The sequence below is a fragment of the Lacerta agilis genome, chromosome 5, assembly GCF_009819535.1.
Source record: "Lacerta agilis isolate rLacAgi1 chromosome 5, rLacAgi1.pri, whole genome shotgun sequence".
Taxonomy (NCBI): Eukaryota; Metazoa; Chordata; class Lepidosauria; order Squamata; family Lacertidae; genus Lacerta; species Lacerta agilis.
In genome coordinates this window covers 36,086,717-36,112,461 of record NC_046316.1, presented here as the reverse complement: position 1 = coordinate 36,112,461, position 25,745 = coordinate 36,086,717, and the positions used below count along the sequence as shown (strand labels likewise).

Sequence of the window (25,745 nt, the reverse complement as noted above, 5' to 3'; positions counted from 1 at the left end):
ATTAAATTCTCCTTATTTCCTATCTGAAAGTATGTCTGACAGTTTGACTGACTTTCTCATATTGGCCCATAATCCTTTCTAATCTTTGGCTTTAACTGTTGACCATATCTGGAACATGGTGTTTGATTTGCTTGCCGATCATTCAAGAGAAGAGTATGCTTCTGATCGTTGAGCATTATTCTCGTCATTAGTTTTCTTAGCATTTGCTGTATCTACGCCTCTGTCTCCTGATTCATGTGGTACACCTATCAGTTCAGATTGCCCTTCTGTTTAGAGTGTGACTCTTTGAAATTTGCTTGGAAAAAATTTGTCTGTTGGCACCAAAGAAGATGCAGGAGTCATAAAAATAAAGAGGATTGAACCCCACCCTGGGGTTGCTGTGGTGTCACAGGATGACCTGAGAGAAAGGTTCGGACAGAAAGGATTGTAAAGGTGGAGCTAGAAGGGCTGAATTTCACATACTACTTTGAAGGCATTTATAATTATTGCTGGAAACTGAGCTGAGTTCATTTTTAGCGAGCCAGTATACATGTATGTTGCTGGTTGGATGAAATAATATTATTATATGTGGAGGGCTGAATTTAGAATAAACTTGCATTCATATATTTACAAGCTTCCCGCTTTGGTTGACTTAATCCCAAACAAAAGACTGGATTCATATATATCACGTGACATTTTCTAGCAGATCCAAAATATTTTGATACATTTCATAAAAGAGATTTTCCCCTGAAGCATATATACTGATTAACAGCTGGACTTCATTAAAGGGAACACTTCCAACTGCCCTTTGATTATGGAACTTTGTTTAATAAATTCATATATAGAAGAAAAGTTATCTATAATAAGGTGCAAAGCACTTCTGTTTACAAAGTGTGCATATGCCTTTCCAAAATTCTGAATACCAGAATTCTTTCTTTCTTTTTTAAAAGAATCTAGCAAGAATTTTTAAAGGGGAGGAAAACAAGTGGCAGAAATCTGATTTTTTTTTTAATGCTTCAAAGTAAATCCCAAGAAGAACAGATGAGAGAGGAGATAAGATAGAGGTTTCCAATCAGCAAAAGACCTTTTACGAAGCTTTGATAAGCGTGTGTGTGAATGGGTGCACATGAAGGTTAAGGAAATGGCATCACTGAAAATGTATTAATCAATAGACAAGATATAGCACAATGCACTCTTCCCAATGGCCTTGGCTCTGACCCTTTTAAAGATAATGGGAATACTGCCCACTAAGAACTAGATTAGGGCGATCAAACGCATTTCATCAGGGTTTGACTTGAACCCTGATCCCAGAGGTGAAAAGGCAGAGGTTTATCCACTACACCATCCAGCCCCTGTCCAGATAAAATCTTGAATATGATGTATAAGGGGTAAATTAAGATGAGGGAAAGGAACTGATAGCTCAGCATCACAGTTGCCTAGGATTTGGGGGGAAAGGGTGAATGGGTGGTAAAATGCAAAGGGATATTAGAACGATCAGTGTGTTGGTCTCCTTAAAATGAGAACCGTTCTGCGAGGAGACTATAGCAAACAATTTAAAGAGGAATGCAGTGCTTGGAACCAGCATTTTTTTCCAGTGGAATTCTGCTTTCTGTCTATGGCAGGAAGTGTTGTGGACTATAGCACTGTGGCCACTCTTGTTATACAATCTTGAATCCAGGGAAAACATGCATAGATGAGTCCCTGGATTATTTTGGAACTCACATAATGCAGAGAGTTGGAATGGAGGACTAAGCTACCTTACTCGGCCAATAGCTCAACAGGTCAGAGTGCCATGCTGGTAAAGGTGAGACTGTGGGTTTGAATCTCATGAAGAGAGGGCAGATGAAGGAATGTGGGTCCTCCTTCATAGAATTGCTGTAGCTCAGTGCCATGCAACAGAAGCCATGTCTGATCACCAGCATCTCCTGGTAAGATCTAGGAATGGTCCTTGTCTGGAATGCTGAAAATCTGCTACCAGTCAGTGTAGGCTAAGGAGGGAGGAATCTCTATTCCTGCAGATGTTGCTGGGCTACAGCTCCCATCATCTCTGACCATTAATCATGGTGGTTGAGGCTGCTGGCAATTGGAGCCCAACAACATCTGGAGAGCTACAGGTTCCTCACCCTAGGTGCAGATAAATACTGAGTGGTACAGTCCAATGGTCTGACTCGGTATAAGGCTTCCTGTGTTCCTGGAACTTCTCCCACTGCTGGAGGAATCTCTGATAGTTTGGTGTCCCCTGTAGAATGCAAGTCTCCTTTCCCCGACTTCCCAGGTGTATTTTATAGTACTGACTAACTCTTTCATACAAGCTAATATGGAGGCACTTGCCTAGCTCTGTAACGTTTTGCTTTTGCTTTCATTTGAAAAATATAAATAAATAACTAAACCCAGTGACCAAACTGACAGCCGCGTTCAGGGACTAAGCCACAGCGCAGAGCATATCTCAAGGGCCTGAACCTCCATGCAGTTCAGTGGAAGCACAGGTAAAAGTAGGTGGTCAATTCTTCCTTATCATAAAGTGGAAGATTTAACTTGGGATGCTTCTGCATCTTAATTTTTGTCATAAACTCATGGAATTGGAAGGGATCCCGAGGATCATGTAGTAGTCCAACTGCCTGCAATACAGGAATTTTGAGACTTCTTGTTTCCACAACTTCAGAATTGACTGGTTCCCCCCCCTCCTTCCTGTAGTTTTGTTTTCAAACACTCAATTTATCTTTAGTTTAGGAAGTAAGAACAGGCTTGGTCAGTCCGTCTGTGAGCCCTACCTTAGCTAGTTTGCAGCGAGGACGCAAAAGTGGAGGGTTGAGAGGACATAGAGGAGGATTTGAGAAGAACGTAGATTGAACTTCTGTATTGTATCAAATAATTTTCTGTAGTGAGTCCATAGGATCCAAATACAGAATGGACTGTATAGAAAAGAATTTTGAGAGACAAGGAGATGGGATTTTTTTTTTAATGCCCCCTGCAACTCATAATGGATGCCTTGGAGCTCCTTTCTAAACACAGCTTACCCTGCTCAGGTTTTCCTTTAGTGATGCTAGTTGTCATCTGCTTGGATGGTGTCACAAGGCACCAGTAGGAGTACGATGTATGGGGTATGGTGTAGATATAACACTGACTACTGGACTTAGAATAAACTTCAGGTTGTTCCTCCCTTCCTTCGTGTTGAAGATAATGTCTGACATACTGTGGTTATTTGAATGCATAGCAAATCCATTAGAGTAGGGGCAATGAAATACTGGCACTAGAATGTACTAGATATGTACTAGAAATACACATTCACTAATATCTTTGAATCACACAAGAATGACAAAAAGGAAATTCTTTGGTCCATGTTCCAGTGCTTTAAATCTCTATGACTACTTTTTGTCAGATCTTCTCTTGTAGTTGTGGTGTTGTGTGTTTTTGTTCTTCCTGAAACTTCATTTCCCTTCCGCAGCTGTGAATTCTCTGGTGGTTGCTGCAGATAGATTTGATAAATGCTGCTAATATCACCTCCTGATCTAACAATGCTCTGACTTTGGTCTGTAGGTCTTGATGAGTAATTGCTGTTGTTCTACTCCAATGACTGAATTAAGTTGCCCCCTTATAAAAGGTTCATACTTCTGTGATTTTAGCCAAGGCAGCTTATACTAGCATCCCTATGGACAGTGATTCCGCCCCCTGCCTCCCACTTTCAGGGTAGCTATTTTGCTTTGAGCCTAAGCAAGCAATATTTACACATCTTATTTAACTATTCAGACTGTGTTCTTTCTTCAGCTATTTTAAATGTCAGATTGTTAATTTCAAATGCAAATGTAATCATTGTGTACATTTATATTCTAGGCAAATACTCCAGTAGACCCATAGCTTGTCCTTGGTTCATAAGAGTAGAAAGACTTTCAAGCAGCCCACGTTCCATCCCTAAGATAGTTGTAGCTTGTTGGAGTGACAGGTGATGAAGGAACGACTAGCTGGTGTGACTCCATACTACCAAGAACCATTGGGCTCTTGGCCCATGAGTCTTTAACCTTTATTGTGCAAAGAGCTGCTGTTTTGGTATGCTTGTTTTTTATGAGCCACCATGTTTTCTTACCGTGCAGAGAGATTAAAATTCAACTGCTGAGTTTTTCTTTAATGGCCATGATCGGGTGAAGCTGTGTGCATGTATGACAGAGAAATCTTCAAGCAGCCAAGGGCTGTTGTTTCTTTTAAGTTTTCCTTGTAGCTTCTAAAGAGACAAGCTGGTTTTTTCTGTTTAAAACTGAGAAGTGGGTTGCTTCTTCAACGTGTTGTGGAAACATCTGTCTGTACATGCTTTTCTCCTGTTGTCATCATGGCCTTGGAAGCCACCTGTAAGCAGTGCACCAAGGACCACTGGTAATCATGGAACATAAAATAACAACTACAAGTCCATTGCTCCAGTGGAACCTGAGGCACCCTTTGTAGAGAAGCTTTATATCTCCTCCTTTAGGTTTTAAAGACGACTCCCACAAGTCAATCTGTGTTTCCAAATTCACATAAAGGTCTTGTTCCAAGGAAATAATGCATGCTACTGACAACCAGACAGCCATCGATGATTCGTCCCATGCAGTATATCCATCCTTCGGAGGCATTGAGGATACTACACTAACCGCCGTTGCTGTCTGTACAGTAGTTGCAAAGTTATACCTTGGCACTGGGTGCAACAGGATGCACAATTCCATACACTAATGTACCATCCTACCACGTCATAGAATTAAGACCACTGACCTTGAAACCTACACTTGTAGGGCTGTATCCAATTAATCTATACTAAGAGTAGACCCACTAAAATTAATGAACTTAATTTACTCATAGCTAACTCTTTATTGATTTCTGTGGATCAACTTTGAATGTGCCTTAGTCTGTCACAGTCCATAGGCTTAATATGTATTAGAACAGGGGTCAGCAAGGTTTATCTTGCCTGGGCCGGATCGGTCCTGCGGAGACTCCTCCGTGGGCCGGATCGCATGTGTGCGGCCGTGATTTCCAGCATCTGCGCATGCACAGACGCGGTTTCTGGTGCTGCACTGCGCAGCAACGGTTTTGCGCAGCGTATGAGCAGGCAGCTCAGTTCGGGGGCTGGTCAAGCAACCTCTGCGGGCCGCTTCCATCCCATGGGCCTTAGGTTGCTGACCCCTGTATTAGAATGTGTGTACCCTGCTTCCTGTTTCCTGCATTACATGGGGGCTACATCATTAAATTTGCAATGTATTCGCTTAAGTTGTCCCAGTGCCGCCGCCTCCTTATTACGCTTGAAAGGGCTGTTTCTCAGGAATCGCGTTACGAAGAGTAAACTAAACAGAACAATATATTGATTTTCACCTGCGAGCCATTTGCGATTTCTGCGAGGAAAATATTGCAGAGTCCAGGGCCAAGTGGTGTGTGATGTATGAACTTATATTCCTGTGCTCAGAATTGCTATTTGTGGTGAGATAAAGCAGCTCCCCACCCCACCTCCCTGTTACAACATAACACATGGCTGGCTTTTAAAAATGGTTTTACGGTACCTGTACATTAATAATAGCAGCCTAATGCTCTGGTTGCAAGGATTCAAGGGGTGGAATTGATTCCAGGGTCAGGGACTTCCGGCGGCTGGCGCCATTATGGACGGTCCTGGGTTGCTTCGGCTGCGAAGCACCCAGTTCATTCCGGGGGTTAGGAGCCCTGCAGCCGCATAGCGGGGCTTCGGTGGGGGCACGGGAAGAGCGTCCCGTGCCCTGGGCTCCCCGGCTGTGCCCGTTGTGCTCCGAACCCTTCCCCCGCTCCCCCTGTAAAGGGGGAGTGGGGGTGAAGGGACCACGGAGCCGGGCTTTAGGGGAAATGCCCCAACCGGGATGTTTACATGCGGCGGCAAAGTCCGTGATGAGCGTCTCTGTTCTACCTGTCATTAAGGAGTTGCTAAGAAACCAGAAGCTGTGAGTAATTAACTGACTCTTTGTATTCCGGGAAAGCTCTGGGATTAAGAAGAAAGGCAGCCCGCCTCTCTCCCTTCGGGTGGTGAAAGAAATTAACTCTTTAAGTGACTGCTGCTACAACAATCAATAGAAAGCATTTGGAATTTGAGAACTGAGTCTGTTGAGATCTCCTTTTGGGGGTTAACGGAGGAAAAAATATCTCCATTTGAAGTTTTGGTCTTTATACTCCGGGATCGGAAGAAATGGCGGCGATTTGGACTTGCGTAGGAAAAAATTGAGACAAAGGAAGGAAAAGACAGGAAACGTAACTTGATACCCACCTCCCCCCCGAAGATGTTGGACTTTGCGCTTACGTTGGCATTGAAGGATTGGGAGGAGGAGGAAAAACTTACTGTCTTTCAACTGGAACTGCTTGATCGAAAACTAAGAGCCTTGAGTGCGATTATAAATGGAAAGAATTTGTTTTCCACAGAGGAGGCTTTTCGAAAGTTTTATTCAATGGAAACAGACTTCTGCAAAGAGTTGGAAGATGTGTTGGAACGATGGTTGGAGATGGCTGAGCAAATCCGAATGGAACAGGGACCGATTTCAGGGGGTGGCAGTAGCCCTGGAACGGAAAGATTTTTAATATCCAGACTCCGAGGTGGCAGCTCGGGGTCGAGGGACATAGAATTAAGATTTCTACAAGAAGAAGAAGCATGGCACAAAGGCACGGAGAAACTCAGAATGGAGAGGACGAACATCTTGGAGCTCGATGCAGGGTTTGTTGTGGTTGCAACCTGGATCTGTGGATATTTAGAAGAATATAATTGGAGATCTGGTTCTGGTGAAGGACAGGAGAAGATAATGGACAGAAGGGGAGTGGGTTGAACTAATTAATGTATAATATAGATGGTCTGCCATGGTATCCGAAATCGGAGTGTGAAGTTTGTTAATTACAAGTCTATGTTAAATAAGTAAGGAGATATTGAGTTTAAGTTAAAAGCAGCATGATAAATGATAGAAGAAATAAGTTTAGCTGTAAGAATATTTGGTTAAGTTTTAGGTTATAATGCAAAGAATAAGACAAAGGTGTTTTTTCTTTTTTAAGTAAAGTTAAATTTTCATAGAGAAAAGTTGTTAAGGAAATAGTGTATTGTTTTAAAACCGAAGGTGTATAGGCGGGGGAAGTCAAACGTCAAGATTTGGAACTAGAATTTTTTTTTTTAATAAGGTATACAGATAAGAAGAAGAATCCTGACATTATGTGTATTTGTATTTGTTTTGATATTTGTAGGTGTGGGTTGGGTTTGTGTTATTTTGTGAAAATGTCAATAAATTCTGATAAAAAAAAAAGGAATTGATTCCAGGGTCAGATCCTGCTTGATCAGACCAGGCTTCCATCTACTCCAGAATCCTTGCCAGACATTTCAAGAAGGCCCCCATGAGCAGAACAGGAAGGCACCAGCCCTCCTATATTGCCCCCTCCCCCCCAAGAAAAAGTTATTCAGAGGGATACTCTTTCTGAATGAGGTTACCCTATAGCCATCACAGCTGATAGCCATTGAGAGATTTGTTCTCCGCAAACTTGTCTAATCCCCTTTTGAAATCATCTAAGCCGGTGGTCGTCGTCACCGAAACTTGTGGCAGTGAATTCCATAAATGAATTAGGCATTGTGCAAGAAAGTCTTCTTTCTTTTCTTTTTTTTCTACTGCCAATCAATTCCTCAGGGTGGCTCATTTCTCAAATCTCATGAGTGGGAGGAAAATGTAACTTTCCCCACAGTGTCCGTAAGTTTTTTTTTTAATATATATAAACCTCTGACGTGAGCGATAAGAGAAAAAGATCAACCAAATTATTAAACACATAACCTGCTAAATAATTTATAGTTCTTAGTGTTTGTAGGGGGGGGACATTCCCCCCCCCCAACTAAATGCACACTTTCCTTGAACACAGTTGGTGTTGCTTGTGAGTAGACATGCATAGGGTTGTGCTTTGAATTGTCTCTCCCCCCCTCCCCGAGTTAAAGCACTCAAAATAATTCAGCCTTCCCTCATAAAAAATATGCTTCGACACAGTGAATATAAAAAAACACAAAAATACATAACACAGCAACAAACAAAAACAACACACACACACACAGTTTAAAAGGCCATAGATTGTTTAATTAGCCAAAGACCTGAGAGAAGAGGAATGTTTTTGCCTGGCGCCTAAAGATATGTAACGACGGCACCAGCCAAACCTCTCTAGGAAGAGCTTTCTGCAAGTGGGGAGCCACTGCACAAAAGGCCCGTTCTCATGTTGCCACCTCCTGGACCTCTCATGGAGATGACCTACGAAGAAAGGCCTAGGGTGATGGTTGCAGGGTCCGAGCCGGTTCATATGGGGAGAAGCGGTCCTTGAGTTCTAAAGTACAGATGACTCCTGGCTTACTGAGAACAGGCATTGTGGCAAGAAGGAGTATATGCAGTACTTCAAATATGGCAGCGGCATAAATTTCATACAGCCTCACGATGCTGTTCATTTTATGTTTGATCCCTTTCCTAACTATCCGAGACATGACATTTTAATTTGTCACCACCACCGCACGCTCGGCTGACATTTGGAGAGGGGTGTGTGGCTGAGCAGGAAGAGCAGCTCAGTGAGAGTCCTAAGAGGCAGACAGGTAGACTTTGGCCTCTGAGCCTGAGCTTTCCTTTCTCTGTACTAGAACTGCCCAAAATAATAACAGTAAGAATGCCTATCGTGTCCCTCCAGCAGCTGGCGCTTGGGCTTTTGTAAGCAGCATTGCAGCTGTAAGGATGTCCCCGCTCCTTAAAGAGTTGGGAGAGGCTGCAGGAGGCTGCCAGCACAATTGTGTTCCTGTTATCTGTCATCTGTGTCACAACAATATCAATAGCTCCTCTGCAATACACAGCACATAACTAAGCAAGCAACCACCCACAGTACATAAAAATGTCAGAAATGTCTGCGGCTGTTACTGGGGAAAGTGCTGGGAGCTAAGTGTCTGAACCACCGTTAACCCTTATATAGGCCCTGGCCTTTCTGTCAGATCCTGAATATTGTCATAACAAAGCAAACTGGATGTACACACTGTAGATATTTTGAATTCATCTCGGAAGACAATGCAGCTATTTAGCTCTCCCCCCCCCCCCCCGGCCTCTGGAATTCTCAATGAGTATTCTTTACCATTGTGTTCTATGAAGCATTGTTTGCTTATTCTGTCTTTTGCATTTTTATATTTTACAAGCAGCCCTCCTTTCTCAAAATGTTCTTTTGTCTTCGCCTTCTTAGATAATTTTTTTCCTCACAGAAATGCTACAAAACCGTCAGTTTGTAAACATACACTAAGCCACGTCTGCTCAGGAGTTCCAAAGAATTGAATGGGGTTTACTCCCAGGTACGTGGGGTTAGGACTGCGGCCTAGTTTTTTGTTTTTCTTCTCCATCATAATTGTATTGAAAGGCAGTTTTGCACCATACTTCCATGAGGCTGTAGTCCTATACCCACTTGTCTCATTGAACCCAGTGAACTTACGTCTGAGTAGACACAAACAGGATTTTACTCTTCATTTCCATTAACAAAAGATGCATTGAATGTAGTAGCAAACAACTGCTAATAGACGCTATTGATTAGTCATATTACAACATTCATGTGAATATGTAAGCAACATGTTGGCACTTCACCAGTTCAATAGATGAACTGAATATTATGGGACAAAATCCAGTGTTCTGTTGAAATGCACCCATTGGGCTTGTGCAGTGTTCGCAAACTGTTGGGCAAAAACAAGGCAGTATCTGCAGGGCTTTGTCTATCAGCTCAAGGCATTTGTGTATTGAGTAGCACCTTGTCATCTACTGTACTATGGTTGAATGATTCACAAATCAACACTTGCAGAATAAGTATCATATGCAAAGAAAGAGCTGTGAAATCAGAGGACTTGGTGCAGACCTAAGACTTCTGGCTACTGTTGGTTCTGCTGCTCTGATGGGACTGCATGCTCTCTCGTCTCCAGCGCCTCTCCTCTCCCAAGAGTCTCCCTGCACTGCCAGCCTTAACTACAGTTTTGTACTACAGTGGTACCTTGGGTTACAAACCTAATTCATTCCAGAGGTCCGTTCTTAACACGAAACCATTCTTAAGCTGAGGCACGCTTTCGCTAATGGGGCCTTCCGCTGCCACCGCACCGCTGGTGCACGATTTCCGTTCTCATCCTGGGGCAAAGTTCCCAACCCGAGGTACTACTTCCGGTTAGAGGAGTTTGTAACTCAAAGCGTTTGTAACCTGAGGTACCACTGTACAGCAGCACTAACATTAACCATGGTTAAAGCTAATGAGGGAAACAAGGGGAGCTTGTTTCAAACCTTAGTTAAGTGGAAACACTGGTTAAGGTTGTTGGGAGAAATTTGAGCCGGAGTGGGGAGGTAGAGTCCAGTCCCCACAGCTCACCCCAACTCTTATAATGGCCAGGTTTGCACATCACACTAAGTCCAAACGTGGACATTATTTATTTCACGCAATTTATATATTGCTCAATTGTAAGAAAGAAAGAAACCCTCAAAGCAGTCTATGAAAGGAATAAAACAAAATTATCAGCTATTTAGAACATTCACATAATCATTAAAATCAGTGATGAGCTGAAAAGAGAGTAAGCATTCTACATATCAGAGTTGTTGTTCAGTCGTTCAGTCCTGTCCGACTCTTCGTGACCCCATGGACCAGAGCACGCCTGGCACGCCTATCTTTCACTGCCTCTCACAGTTTGGCCAAACTCATGTTAGTAGCTTCGAGAACACTGTCCAACCATCTCATCCTCTGTCGTCCCCTTCTCCTTGTGCCCTCCATCTTTCCCATCATCAGGGTCTTTTCTAGGGAGTCTTCTCTTCTCATGAGGTGGCCAAAGTACTGGAGCCTCAACTTCAGGATCTGTCCTTCTAGTGAGCACTCAGGGCTGATTTCTTTAAGAATGGATAGGTTTGATCTTCTTGCAGTCCATGGGACTCTCAAGAGTCTCCTCCACCACCATAATTCAAAAGCATCAATTCTTCGGCGATCAGCCTTCTTTATGGTCCAGCTCTCACTTCCATACATGGAAAACCATGGCTTTAACTATACGGACCTTTGTCGGCAAGGTGATGTCTTTGCTTTTTAAGATGCTGTCTAGGTTTGTCATTGCTTTTCTCCCAAGAAGCAAGCATCTTCTAATTTCGTGACTGCTGTCACCATCTGCAATGATCATGGAGCCCAAGAAAGTGAAATCTCTCACTGCCTCCATTTCTTCCCCTTCTATTTGCCAGGAGGTGATGGGACCAGTGGCCATGATCTTAGTTTTTTTGATGTTGAGCTTCAGACCATATTTTGCGCTCTCCTCTTTCACCCTCATTAAAAGGTTCTTTAATTTCTCCTCACTTTCTGCCATCAAGGTTGTATCATCAGCATATCTGAGGTTGTTGATATTTTTTCCGGCAATCTTAATTCTTGCCTAAACAAAATTGTGCCGGAGAGTTGTAGTGGATTTACCATTGGGGCTGCTTTGCGCCCCCCCAGTCATTTTGCTGCTGAGCCACCCTAAGGCATGGCATGTCTGAGCTGTTTCCAGAGTAACCAAGAGCTGTACACTAAGAACAAACCTTGGTATCGGCTTGAGGCTAGTCTGGGGAGAACTAAGCCAGGCTTCCTCAACCTCGGCCCTCCAGATGTTTTGGCCTACAACTCCCATTATCCCTAGCCAGCAGGACCAGTGGTCAGGGATGCTGGGAATTGTAGTCTCAAAACATCTGGAGGGCTGAGGTTGAGGAAGCCTGAACTAAGCCATGAACCAAGGTTCAAACAACACACGAAATTGTGTGTGAGGAGGAGTAAAGCAGTTGCAATCTCCTTCTCAGGATCTTGAGGCTCGTGTCTTCATGCTAATCCATGAGCTGGTGCATGTAAACCAGACCAATGTGTGGTCATCTTCTAGAGTGACTTGTTTGTTTTATTCCAAAGTCCCATGATCAAAGTCCACGTGGCCTTTATGGCGCCTCAGGGACTAGACAACTCTTACACTGCTTTTGGATGTAGATTGCTTGCCTTAAAATTCTCATAATTTGCACACATTTGCAATAAGGGGTGGGTGGGTGGGTGGGTGTGGGTGTGTGTGTGTGTGGGTGTGTGTGTGTGTAAATTTCTCTGTTTTGTTCTCCTTGGCATGAGTTATGCAAGGAAGGAAGGAGTGGCATTTCATGTTCCTGTGGGTGCATATTCGTACTCCGACAAAAATCCATCTCGTTAGGTGGTTCGTGGCGCTGCAGAGATTGTAGACAAAATGGGTGGGCCACAGGGAGGGTAGCTAATCAGTTGTGCAGGTGGTTCAGGTATCTGCTTTTCACACAGATAATTAATGTGTACAAGTAGCTGCTAATTGCACATTTCAGGAATGATTTATGACAGAGCGGAGGGGAAAGAAGAACACAATCTAATTTCATTCGGAACCTCTGCCATTCATACAATGGTATCAGCACAGCTGTGAGTTGGGACATGATTAATGAACAGGGAGTAAACACACAGGCTCTATAAGGAGAGCTATTTTTGATGGCATGCTTGTCAAAACCGAAAGTGGCATTTACAGCAATGGATCGGTAGCACTATAGGTTCATTTGCATGTCGGACTCGACGCTGGTCTTGGTTCTCGGATGAAGTTTTTTTTTTTTTTTAATGCCCATCAGGATAGTTCTTGTCTTGAAATATAGACTACTAGTATTGTGCTTTTATTAGGAGGTAGTTTGTTTTTTGGCTTCGGAGCACAATGTTAAGCTACACACTTCCTTTCTTTGTGGCAATCTGGAGGGAAACAACTTTGTCCGGGGGGTTCATATGCTTCTTTCGGTACATTAAAGCTGGCTTAATATCTGTCTCTGGTATTGTGTCTTCATTGCTGCTGCCTAGGAACACAACTCTATAAATAATCATGTGTTGTATCAAGTGATACATAAATAATATTGTGACTGTCTCAGAATAGCTGAATAGGAATATTGCTTGCTTTTGTGGTCAAATGGCGCTGTTCTGCATATCCTTGTGGTTTGGTTTTATTTTGTTTTGTTTTTTTGCAGGTAAATTTTAAGGTGACAGTTTGGGTTCTTGTTTTTATGTTTTTATATACCGGTAACTTCTTTTCTAGGCAGAAGAGTACAGCAGCTAATATTACCACCATATGAGCATATTTTGTTGGTTGGTTAGCATCTTAATTTGCTATATATTAATATTCTGAACAGCTAATTAGTTTTACCTCCGAAAAAGTAAAACTAGTGCTTCTTTAACAATTCTGAGCTAATCTTTGAAAGGAGCAAAGTCCCCTGGTATAATAGCAAAGTTGAACACTTTCTGAGTATTCATAAGAAATTCATATTGTGTGTTTTTAATGCTCATTGCTGTTTCTTTTTCTCAGCGTAATAATAATAATAATAATAATAATAATAATAATAATAATAATAATAATAATAAATGGACCTGTTCACAATACTTTTAATCCAGCATCATGTTTTCCTTTCTTCATTTATTTGGTTTTAAAATTTACGTTTTTCATGACAATTCCCCAAATCAATGTACAATAAAATAATAAAATCACAAAACAGCATCATAAAGCAAAACATTAACAATAGCTTGAAACCTAAGTATTGCAGCTTAAAATGTACTCAACAATTACATTTTTTGAAGAAAACAAGGGTTTATTTGTTTATTTGTTTTAATTCTGGTTTGTTTTTCCCCCATTAGCTTTTGGAATTTGACAAAGAGCTGTCAGTCTTTAAAGACAAATTATATGAACTGGACATTTCATTTCCTCCCAGGTAAGATATGTATTCAAGTGGTTTATTTAATTAACATCCTAACTCTAAGCACACTTGGAAATCTGGTAAGTGAGTACTAGAATGCCATTCATTGTAAAGTGTGTTGTTGGGAATGCAAAGGAAACTGTATCCTGTCCTGTAGTTTCAGTTTTCTCTGGATTAAGGCCAGAATGTTTTATATGGATACTGTTAATTGCCTAAAAGTCTTATAGCTCTCCTTTCTTTAAATTTGCTTATCAGCATGGATTTTCTCATGTTTATGTTCAGCTGTTATAGAACTACAGGCATGTGATTCCCCCCTGAAATAAAGGCTTCTACTATGATACCTGCCTAAAAGGGGGGGAAATGATGAAAGCAAAAATAACCTATATTGCACAAATCTTGAAGAGTGAACTGTGGAACTCTTACAATGAAGTGAATGTGGTTGGTGTAATTACTCTTGCCTAATGAGAATTCAGTGCCAATTGCACATTAACAGAAGATTTAATGTTAGGATTATAATCTTACTTCAGTTTCAGTTTAAGTAGCAATAGACTGGTAGTTCTTTAAGATTATAAAAGTAACAATGTTCAGATTAATCCGTCACATAGAGGCATCTTTGTCACCATAAGCTTTTTTGGGAATTGAAGGCAAGAGTGTGCGGAGTTTGTTCACATTATGGGGTGAGAGGGCTCTGTCCAAACTATATAAAAAGGAATAAATCATGAACAGGGGACAGTCCGTAAAACAGTGATTACGTAACAAACTATAGCGAGAGAATCAAGCTGGGATGCAGAGGAGGGCGAGTGCTCTGTAAGTTCATGGAAAAGCCACCATGTTCTAAGGCAGGGGTCAGCAACCTTTTTCAGCTGTGGGCCGGTCCATCGTACCTCAGACCATGTGATGGGCCGGACTATATTTTGAAAAAAATGTATGAATGAATTCCTATGCCCCACAAATAACCCAGAGATGCATTTTAAATAAATGCACACATTCTACTCATGTAAAAATATGCTGATTCCTGGACCATCCGCGGGCTGGATTGAGAAGGCGATTGGGCCACATCCAGCACCTGAGCCTTAGGTTGCCTACCCATGTTCTGAGGGCTTTCCTTCACCGGCAAGAAGAAAGAAATGCGACTGAAATCCATTTCTTACATAAGGCAAATCCACACAATAGATTAAGACTGCAGTTGTCATGAGTCCTGAGACGTCGCCAGGCTCAGGCATAGAGTACCAGACTGAGATGGACAAGGAGGGGGAACTGGAGGATGGCATGAGGTGGGTTAAGTCAGGAGAACAGAGGCTGAAAGAGGTCGGTAATTCCCTCCCCCCAAGATACAGCTGCTCTGGATGAGGAAGCTCTTGTCCTTCCTCTCAGATAAGAGCCTCTGTTGTGGTGGTCTGAGCAGGAATCGAGACAGCAATCTTAACCCCTTACCTGGAAATATGACCCATCAAATTCAGTAGGCTTCAAAGCAAGGAGTATTTTGGTTCCTTGTCAGTTTACATCCTTTTGCCAGCTAAGTAAATGAAATACTAAACTGAAAAGAGACTGTGTCAATGACTGAGTTGCTTCTTAACACATTGTAATCGCCTCCATTGGCCATTAAAGATGGATAAAGTATGGTTTCAGCAGCAAACGGGTTTGCCTTAATACCGTATTTAAGGAAGGGGCATTATTTATTTGAAACATTTGTAAGACACTTCTATTTTTTAGCAATATTTTATTAATTTTCATATATTACAATAATAAACATTATTATATTACATTACATAGCATCGTGTACAATAATTTATATTATACTTTTTCATCATATATACAAAAGATAATTCTCCAAAATCTTAGATAAGCCATCAATTTAGACCTCTTGTCAATCCCAAGTGTATATTCTTATGTTACAAATGATTGTACTCCTGTTTGCTATACATTTCTTTACATATTTTCTAATACATTCTTATATCAACATGTACCCTTACTCCTGTTGCCCAACTCGTTCTCTCTCCAAAGTCAATCAAATGCTAGCATAGATAGCGTACCCTTACTGTATTTTCAGACATACATCTTATATCTATTCCACTTTTCCATAATGTTTTGTTTGGAGTTACCTCTCAAACTATTTGTCAACTGCGCCATTTCGGCAAATTCTTGTAGCTTGTTCTGCCAGTCTGTTAACGTCGGGACTTCTTCTTCCTTCCACCCCTTTGCCACCAAGGTCTGCGCTGCTGCCGTTGTGTATAGAAATATCTCTCTTAAATTATTTGGGAAGTCTTTACCAACAATACTTAATAGAAATGCCTCTGTGTTTTTTTTTTTAAAAAAAAGGTAATTCCAAACATTTTTTTTCAACTCTTCATAAATTAAACCCCAGAACACTTTGATCTTCCTACACATCCAGCACATATGGTACAGGTCGCCATTATTCCCACCACACCTCCAACAAATATTCGCTAAATTTTTATACATCTTAGATAATCTTGAGGTGATTTACCATCTGTGCTGCATCTTTAACATATTCTCCTTGATATTATAACACGCTGTAAATTTCATATTTATTCTCCAGAGATTCGCCCATTCAGTCATCATTATTGGAGGGGCAATATCCTGTGCCCACCTAATCATTGCTGTTTTCTCCTCCTCCTCCTTGACTTCCCAGTCAAAGAGGAGATGGTACATTCTCAAAATTATCTTGGTTTTTTATTTAGTAGTTCTATTTCGAGCTTTGAGGGCTCTTTGTCGAATCCAATCTTTTTATCTTGTTTAAATATTTCATATATTTGGTGGTATTCCAGCCAACCAGAAAGTTGGTCTTTTATTTCCTCATACTTTCTCAATTTAATTTTGCCGTCCTCTTCTACCAATAATGCATTGTATGTTAACCAATTTCCTTTCATATTCTTTTTTTTTTTTAACTGCATTTGCTTCCAACAGTAATATCCATTTTGGGGTCTTTGGTTCCAAAAGTCTTCTATATTTCCCCCATGTTTTAAACAGAGCATTTCTTACTATATAGTTTGTAAAGGCGCTTCTAAATATGCTCAAAGCAGCTTACAAAATGATCGCAGGTATATAAACCAACAGAGCGAAAGAGGTGAATGCTAGGCGAACTCTCAAGTCACCCCATCCAGAAATGGTAGCGCTCTTGAATTTATTTGCGGCGGAAAATGTACCCTGAAGAAAGTTGCATTCTCCCTGACTTGCGTTTTGGTTTCAAGAATGCGATACAAGCTGTAAATTCATATCACTTACCCTCAAGAAGTCATCCGTCAGGGCAGGCGTGACAGCTTTGAACACTGCACACCCTCGTGATGAATTTGGCTTTCCCGTGTTAGTGGTGGTCCTGGAGCCAGAGAGCCATGACACTGCTGTGATGAAGTGCCAGTGGTCTGACAAGAAGAGTCAAGATGACTTGTTTAGGTACAGGAGGCAGTAAATACGCTGGGACCTGAATAAAAAAAGACGATGGCGTGCCTAGACTTTTGGCAAGCAATGGGAGAGGGAAGGAGAGTAGTGTTTCGAGAGGGTTTGGGGTGCTTCCCCCTCCCCATTACTAATTCATAAAAACCAACTTGCAATCTTTTGAAGATATCCATTCGTTTTCTTGGTTTGGGAGCCGCCGTTTAGGATTCAAGTTTTATACGTTTAAGGCAATTTAAAGAAGATATTTTTACTGTAATCCTTCAGATGCAATAAGCACAATCTAAGCACCTTTAAAACCCGCTGGTTTTGATAGCAGACTTTAGCACATGCTTAGCTTTTCCCCAGCAAAGTCAACAGGGTTTTGAGACTACAGTCCTCTCCTTTGCTCAGAGTAAGTCACGTTGAGCGCAATAGGGCTTACTTTTGAGTAGACGTGTATACAATTGCAATGAAAATGTGGCTCGATTGCTGCATATGCAGCATTTCAAAGTTTAAAATATGCTGGACTATATATTGTTAGAACTTCCCGGGGGCACTTTTAAGGCCAAAAGGTGGCATGCAAATTATTTTGTGTAAAGTATGTTTATTATTTTCCAAAACTAGCAGAATGACCAACACCACAAAAATCAGGGCAGAGAGGGAGTCTGTGTTTTTCAGGTACTATATAGGAGCTCATGATATGAGTCTGCACAGAGCAACGGTAGAGTTCATCTGTTTTCCTATTTCTGCTTAGAATCTTCACTATGCTTACAAGAAAAAATTCTGTACTCGTGCGCAACAGTCTTGCTCTGATTTTGAAAACAGCCGCCACCCCCTGTAAATCCCCCGAAAACAGTGTCCATAGCTACAGAATATATGTTGTGCTTCCCAGTAGTAATATTCATTATTACATATTTGTACTGGTTTGTTTCTCCTATGAATCCTAAATTAATGCTTTCTTTCTTGTTCTGTTGATTGCTGAAATAGTTACTGACATCTTTAACCCTTCTTAGCAATGAAAAAACATTAGTCAAGAATCATTATCTAACAGGGAGCAGAAATGAAGTACATTTCTAGATGTTTGTTCTTATTGAACATTGCATTTGAATACTAGGATTCGTTTAGGGCTGGGGTGGGATTGCAGGTCCCTAGGCCTGCATGTAAGAAATACATTTTTAAAAGTTTTCTTCTGTTTCTAGCTCTCAAGAGGAAAAAGGGGTTTTGTTGTTGTTGTTATTCTTCCTGGAGAATTTAAAAGTGAAGCACATTATAAACTGTCTTTTAATCAATGACCATCAAAAACTTAACTTTGGGCTCTACCCATTCTTACTGCTGTGGTTCAAATTCCAGAGATGTTGTACAAAGTGCTCACTCTTTTTAGGTTTGGGAGACATAATTTGAAAAAAGTTATAGCTTCATTGTGGGGGGGACCACAACAAAAAGTCAGTTCTTGTTTTTTACTTTCCAACAGTAATTTGGAAATTATATGTAATTTGTAGCTGTCTCATCAACAGTTCTTAAGGCTATACTTCATGGTCATTAATACACAATCAAGTAATTAAATTAGCACATGAAGTAAGCTCTGTGCTAGTGGCCGTTAACATCCACTTTTGCATCAGGAAAGCCAGCAAAATAGTATCTGAACTTCCCAGCATGTTGCTGTTTGATCGCAAGAAGGTATACTGTTGGTTGGAGACTCTGCAACTGCTTGGTGCTATGTGGATCAAGGTTAGCATCTACCTAAGGATTTTTCACATCCAGCCCAGATGTTATTCTGCTCCTGGATCATTTGAACCTTGGTTTTCACTCCAAAAATTGGAGCACAAGTTGAGAAATATTTCTCAAATGAAATTGCATCTTTCTTAAAGGTTGCCAATGCACTTAAATAAGATATAGAAGGCAAGAGAAAGCCATCGTTGTTAAGGCATATGTATGTTCTAATCAATTGCGTTATATTTAATTTGATTTACGTACTTTGAAGTTCAGAGTCACTTGTGGAAATTGCCCTCATTTGAGGATGCAACAAGAGGATTCACAACCCTAAAGCGCTAGCCTTTACTTTCATGTCGTACATGTATTTGCCATCTTTCTGGCAAGTCCTTCCACGGTTACCCTAGAGATTCCCATTCGCCAGGATCTCTAGACTCTGCTTCTTCATTTTTTGTTCAATTTTTTAAAATTGAAACTTTTCAATATACAATACAATAAGAGTCAAGCAAATATAAATAAACATATTAGAAGGAGAAAACAAAACAAACCAAACACACAAAAGAAGGACAACAGAGGGGGAAAGTGGAAGAAAGCAAAATACAGAAGCCTCTATCGGAGGTGCGTCTTAACCCTTGTGCCACACAAAAGTTGTTGGACCCTCCCAGCTCTCACCTGGTAGATTCTACTTCTTTATAAAGAAATGAGAGACTACATAGGAAGGCAAACAGAACTGAACAGACCTTCTAGTGCTGCACCTGCTCTCAAGGACAATGGTTTTAAATGGTTTCTGCAGAGAGGACTCCTGGTCACATTCTCAGACAGAATTGAGTTGAGAAGGACACACAGGAGATGTCTATCGGGCATCTATTGATTAACCCACATGAACTGAGAGTGAAGCTTAGCATGCCCCAAATATTCTCCCATGGCCATATTTTCACTGTTATCTTAATGGTGAAAAGATGTGTTGTTAATTACTGGATGTTGTCTACTGGAGCCGTGTGTATGTTTCTGACCTTCAAGAGGTACTTAACCACCTGTGTGAATATTTTCTCTTTTTCAATGGCCTGTTTCACATATAACACTAAATATGCTATGGTTTGCTTAACTCATGACTTTATTAACAAAGCAAATGTTAACCGCAGTTGGTCCCACAGACAATCAAACAAGGTTTCTCCAAGGTTTGGCATGTTTTCTAGTTACTCTTGACTCATGACTTTATAGCTTGGTAAACGTCTTGGTTGGGGTGGGCAACCATGGTTAAGGGTGAGTTCTGGGTTTGCATGTAACACTATAATCCATCATTAAAGCAAAGCAAGTTTCATAAACCAATGGCAGACTGTGGTTTGTTGGCAGTAAACAAATGATAGTTAAGCTGCTGGGCAGTTAAGCCATGGTTTAAGAAACCATAGCTTAATAAACCATGGCTTAGCAGTATATGCAAACCAAGCCACTAAGAGTTGGCATTAACTGACACAGAAGATGGATGTGTTTATTCGCAAAGTCCTGTCTCTGTCCCAATTGAATGCCTGCCAGCACAAGGACCAGCACAGCCCACTTCTGATTTATAGGTAAGCACTGACACCTGAAAAGTCATCCCTCTGGTGGACCTCTGGGTTTTTTTAAGGGGGGGGAGTCTTTTATATAGCAAATGATGAGGCCTGTTCATTTTAAACACACTCTTGTTTTCTGCTGTACTAGCGGCGAAAAACTGACTCTAATTCTTTTGAACGCTGTATGTTCTGTCAGTCACCTGACACCCTGTCATTAAACAAACAGCAAGCTCAGGGTAAGCTGAAAATAGGCCTTTGGTAGACTGTAATCACTATGGAAAGGTGGTAGGTGTGAAAAACGAAATAAGGACATTGTGGTTCGCCATGATACAGGTGGGCAATTGTTAACTTTATCACCTCTCTCTATTAGTTATTATAATTATTCTTGTAGCTGTTGTATGGCAGAGATAGGAGCTGACTTGCCAGGGGTTCACACCCAGCTACAAGGTTTGCTTTCAGATAAGTGTGCATGCACAGTAATCTCGTGTATTAATCATTCTCTTAAAAGTGACCTATTCTTGTTTGTCATTGCATTAGGCTGTCATGTAATTTACTGGTTGGACATATGTTCGTGTCTTAGATATCTTCTCTTCTCTTTGTGAATTCCACATAAACCCCTTCCTTCAGCAGACACCCCCACCCCATGCTGACAATTTCTTTGCTTTGACACATCTAAGCAAGAATGACAGGTCAAATTTCATTCATAGCTGTGGCATTTTTCGTCTGGATTTCTTGCTAGCTTCCTAGCAGACGTATATTCTGTAGACCTATTCTGTAGAGAGAACTGGCTTATTTTCCTATTGTCCCCTCCTTCCAAAGAATTTGGGCTTTATTCCGTCACATTTCTTCTTTTCTCTGCACTGCACTGAGCAGTGTAAAGCAAGGTCATTCTGAAATACGGCAATGTCCTTTCTTTCCTCATCGGGGGACGGACGGACGGACACATTTGCCTTTCTCAGTAGCATTGTTCAGGCATTCATCATGCAGATGCACTCTTAACTGCACCCCCAAGGAAAACCAGGGTTCCAAAATGCACAGAGGCCTCCACAAGTACAGGGTGCTTCCTTGCTGTAGACAAGTCATCCTTGAAGATGCAAAGACCAGTGGGGAAGAAAGGGCAGATGTAGAGCACTCATGCATGCTCCCCTCTCCTTGCCAGTTTATTTAAGGCCCATTATGAGTCTCTGAATAGGGCTGTCGTAACCTGGGTGCTGGTCTGGGTGCTGGTCTCCGCGTGTTGCCAGTGATAGCATGAGGTTACTAAACAACTGCTGTTTTATTTTCTTCTCCTTTGTTTCTCTATGTGGAAACTTCCCGTCATGACTGTCAGAGTCCAGGTTTTGCAAGAACTCTCCAACTATAGGAGGAAATCTTACAATAACTCCAGATGCAATGGTGGAGAGGTTTTTTTTTAAAAAAATGGCTATGATGAACAGCCAAGGAATGGTTAAGTTGACTTGTAGAGTGGCTCCATCCATTTTTGCCACAATATTAGATTAGTAAAGTGCTTATTTCTAGCATAAAAGGGTTAAGTAAACCTAATTTTCTGTGTTGGTATGCTTAGAACTGGAGAATCTGTAGCGCTTCGGATGCTGTGGACTACAACTCCCATCATCCACAGCCAGCATAGCCAGCAGTCAGAGATGATGGGAGTTGTAGGCCAGCAACATTTGTGGACCCGAAGTTGAAGATATTGCCATACTAATTTCTGTTATTCCTCTAAGCAGGCTAAATATACTATAGTTGGTATTTATTGTTCCAACCTTTATGGCCATTACAACTAACTAAACATGCCCTAAGAGGATCCAGGAAAGGTATTATTGACATTAACATTCACTGAGGTTGACACCGTCACCCAGGCAATTCATGAGTGTGTGGTGTGGATATGAGCAGATTTTATGTACCAAGAAGGACAAGTAACCCGCCATCTTGCAGCAAAAGGAAGTTCTTAAGTCATCTTTTCCCTAAATGGAAACATTCCATTGCATCCATATTACTAGAAATAGCTAATGCAGCGAGAGTCAATTGTGCAGGCTCATTGCAACATAACAAATACAGGCCTATAAAAACTACTACTGTACTTGGAATAATTCTACCATGTTGGGGGTTTTTTTGTATGTAACCCTATGTGAAACAATGATTCAGGACCTATTTATCCTCCTTACCCTTTGCTACCAAATTGCCTGGCTGGCACACACATACACACCTCTTTTATTGTGACCTTTGACTCTGATTGTTAGCTTGGTCACCATGGTGGTGTTCTACTATTTGCAAGCGGCAGCTGTTTAACTCATTGTACTTTAACTCTTATGTTTGCAAGCCTTGTTTGCCCTCCTGATTTTGCTCAAATGAAATACACATCGTGGCCAGTTAGCTAACAGGGGATCAGAAATATTAGCATTTTGGTCAGTGCAGTTTGGTCAATTTAATTCCAACAGAAGTGTATCTTACAGCTTGACCTGATGCAAAGGATGAAGGCTCATTAATTATAGCCATTGCCTAAGAGAGATGTTTCAAATGAACTAAGCTGATTGCATCTGAGGCTCTGCAGATATAGTAATATTAATTAGTACTTTAATCCGTGGGAAATATTTACTGGGTGTTTAGCTATGAACAGCTAGCTGTGCTTATTCTTAAAGGGCTTTTTTCCACATCTGCCGCACAGTCCTATCAAATGAAGTATTAACAAGCATCCTGGTTACCTTAAGACAAAATCAGGACCTCGCTTACTAAGAATGCATAGCATGTATACCCTGCAGCCTGTCCATGGCAATCCATGATCCTAGGAAGATTAGAAGGTGACAGTATTACAGAATCCTTTTAGAATCTGCACACAAAAGTCTTCCCTGAAATCTAAAAATACATCTGTTTGGGGGCAAGAGGGTTATACTAAACTAAAATAGATTATGACTTGGTTGCAGGCCAAGTTATAAACCTATCGTTTCCTTCTGAAAGTAAGTTATCCACATGTAACTTGGCCACAGGATTGTTGACAATAGGTGAAAGTCACCTTCCACTGAACTCAATGGCAAACCATCCCGTGATTTAAATGGAGGTACATTTCAGTCTTGGCCAAACCCCAAGGGTCTCTGATGTACACAGAGTCCAAAAAGATTCGAAAAAATTGCAGAGAATGTGGCATCTCCTTTGAATCAAGGTGAATATCTCATTCTTTTTTTCCCAGCTCCTCCAATTGTTTTGGAGTTAGCAATTTGGACTTCATTCATTTAATGCAATTCAAGCACAGCAGACATTTTCTTACAGTCACAGAATCCTGGGCGCATGATGTGTGTCCATTATACCAGGCATTACATCAGATGTTGACCCTGCAAAAGTACTTCAAAATGAAATCAGAATTCATTTGGTACATCAAGTAAATAAAGCTTAAAATGTATCATCCCGTAATTCCAAGCTATGTAAATCTCCAGTAGTTTTTGTGGGATATATCATTCACTGAAGCAGTCAAATGCAACATTTCCTGTTTCCTAGAGTGGACACACAGGGGAATGTTGCTCCAGACAGGGAGGACTTCCTGTCATACCTGTTCTGGAGCATCCTCCCCATGTATGTGACTAGGTAGATGGGCGTGACCCTAGCAAACCCTATAAAAGGGCTAGTCACACAGCCGTCTTCCTCTTTTTGCTCTCTTGCAGTTCTTTTATTGCTCTTTTGCCATCTTCCTCTCTGAAGAGGAGTGGAATGCTGAAGTTCAAAATTGGCATTTGACAGCACAATATGGACCTTCAAAGGTTCTGCAGTTTCTGTGCAAGGCAACAATAAAGCCCAAGTCATTTGACTTTTCTCAGAAACTGCCCTAATGGGAGTTGCCAAGTTGTGAAATGAACCTTTTGGTTAGAAAACAGTTTTCTTTAATTGGGTGTCTTGTTTGTCCATGGTACCAAATGCGAGCATTCAGATATTTGCCTAGATTTGTTACAAACCTGGGCTCTTCAGAATTTTTATTGCTTTCAACCTCTTGGAAGCGGAACCAGGTCTTCTCATCACAGTAAACCATGGTCTGCCATGAATGCAAAGATCTCTCCCACTTTGCTCCTCACTTAGCAGAGTATCAAACCACAACTCCTGGCTTAGCATTACTTCTAAACCTGAGGTCATGGTTTCTTTCTCTTCAGATAAACCACAATTGGTAAGCCAATAACAAACCTTGGCTTCATATCATGATTTGTTTGCAGTGAATCCAACCACAGTCCCCAATTCATATGTAACACTAGAGATCATGGCCTGTTGCTCCCACGTGAAATGGGAGCCATGGTTTACCATGATGTGCAAATGCAGCCAAGTGTTATTTTTGTACTGGAAGAAGGCTTTTATGTGTACACATATCTAAGATATATGTAGGAGGACGTTAGGGAGGACATGGGCATGATGGGGAGGGTGGGGGACTGACTTCCTCCTCCTGGCTGTCTCACATCCACAAAAATTTACTCTGTTGTAAGAGACCTTGTTCATTGCTTCCTCTGCTGTTCTCAACAAAACATAGGAATAGGTTTTATAGCAGATTGGACAACTTGTGAAAATACACTGTATGTACAACTAGCCCAATTTTAGCAGCTGCTCTCCAGGATCTCAGACGAAGCTCTTTCATATCCCCTGCTATCTGGTCTTTTTACTGGAGATCTCAAGGGGTTGAATCTTGAGACCTTCATGCAAAGCAAGCGTTCTACCATAGACCCATGACACCTCTTCCCTGCTAGGGAACCACTTGTAACTCACCATCTCCCAGTTATGAATTTTGGAGGACAGCAATTTATCCAGAATACCCATGAGAAAACCATGGCTACCCTGGATGTGTCAGGACTGTTGCAAGTGTGCATCTTTGGAGACCAACAAGCAATGGAGCCAATCAGGATGGGTTAGGACAAGCTGCCAAGCCATAGAGGTCCAGGACAGTGCCACAGTAATAGGAAGCCCAGAAACACCTATGTAAACCTTTGCTCTCAGCTTGTCAAAGTCAAACATAGCTGTGTTTTTATTTCTTAAGTCTACTGCTAATAATGGCCATAAGACTTCCGTGTGTGGTCAGAGCCAGTTGAAGTGCTGGGAGTCTCAGCTCTAAAAGCAGTACTCATTTAAGGAAACGTGATTAGCACTGGGTATATATACTGGATATATGGGCTACATATAAACTGGTTTAGGGCTTCATGGTAGCTATATGTGCTCAGTGTGAAGTTTTAACACTTGCAACCTCAGGGAGTTAATACTGAGATGAACAATACAGAATATGATTGATTCGTACAACTTCTCTAATATAAAAGTAGTCTTTGTTATGTAAGGTTCATGCACAACTTAAAAGGAGAGCTGCCTTAATAGGTTGCCTGCAGAAGTCAGCCCTTAAATTGCAGACAAAGCTTCTGCTCGCAAGAATATTACATCATCA

The 25,745-nt window shown here is 41.3% G+C and overlaps 1 protein-coding gene across 4 annotated transcripts in view; it reads left to right on the top strand.

Annotated features, from left to right (window-relative positions):
* Positions 1-25,745, top strand: part of INPP5A (inositol polyphosphate-5-phosphatase A) — a 234,576-nt gene that overhangs the window by 198,999 nt on the left and 9,832 nt on the right. For all 4 annotated transcript variants that reach the window (XM_033149334.1, XM_033149337.1, XM_033149335.1 and 1 more), the window contains one exon: positions 13,636-13,709. In XM_033149334.1, coding sequence (XP_033005225.1) covers positions 13,636-13,709 — 74 coding nt within the window. The remainder of the gene's footprint in view (positions 1-13,635; positions 13,710-25,745) is intronic.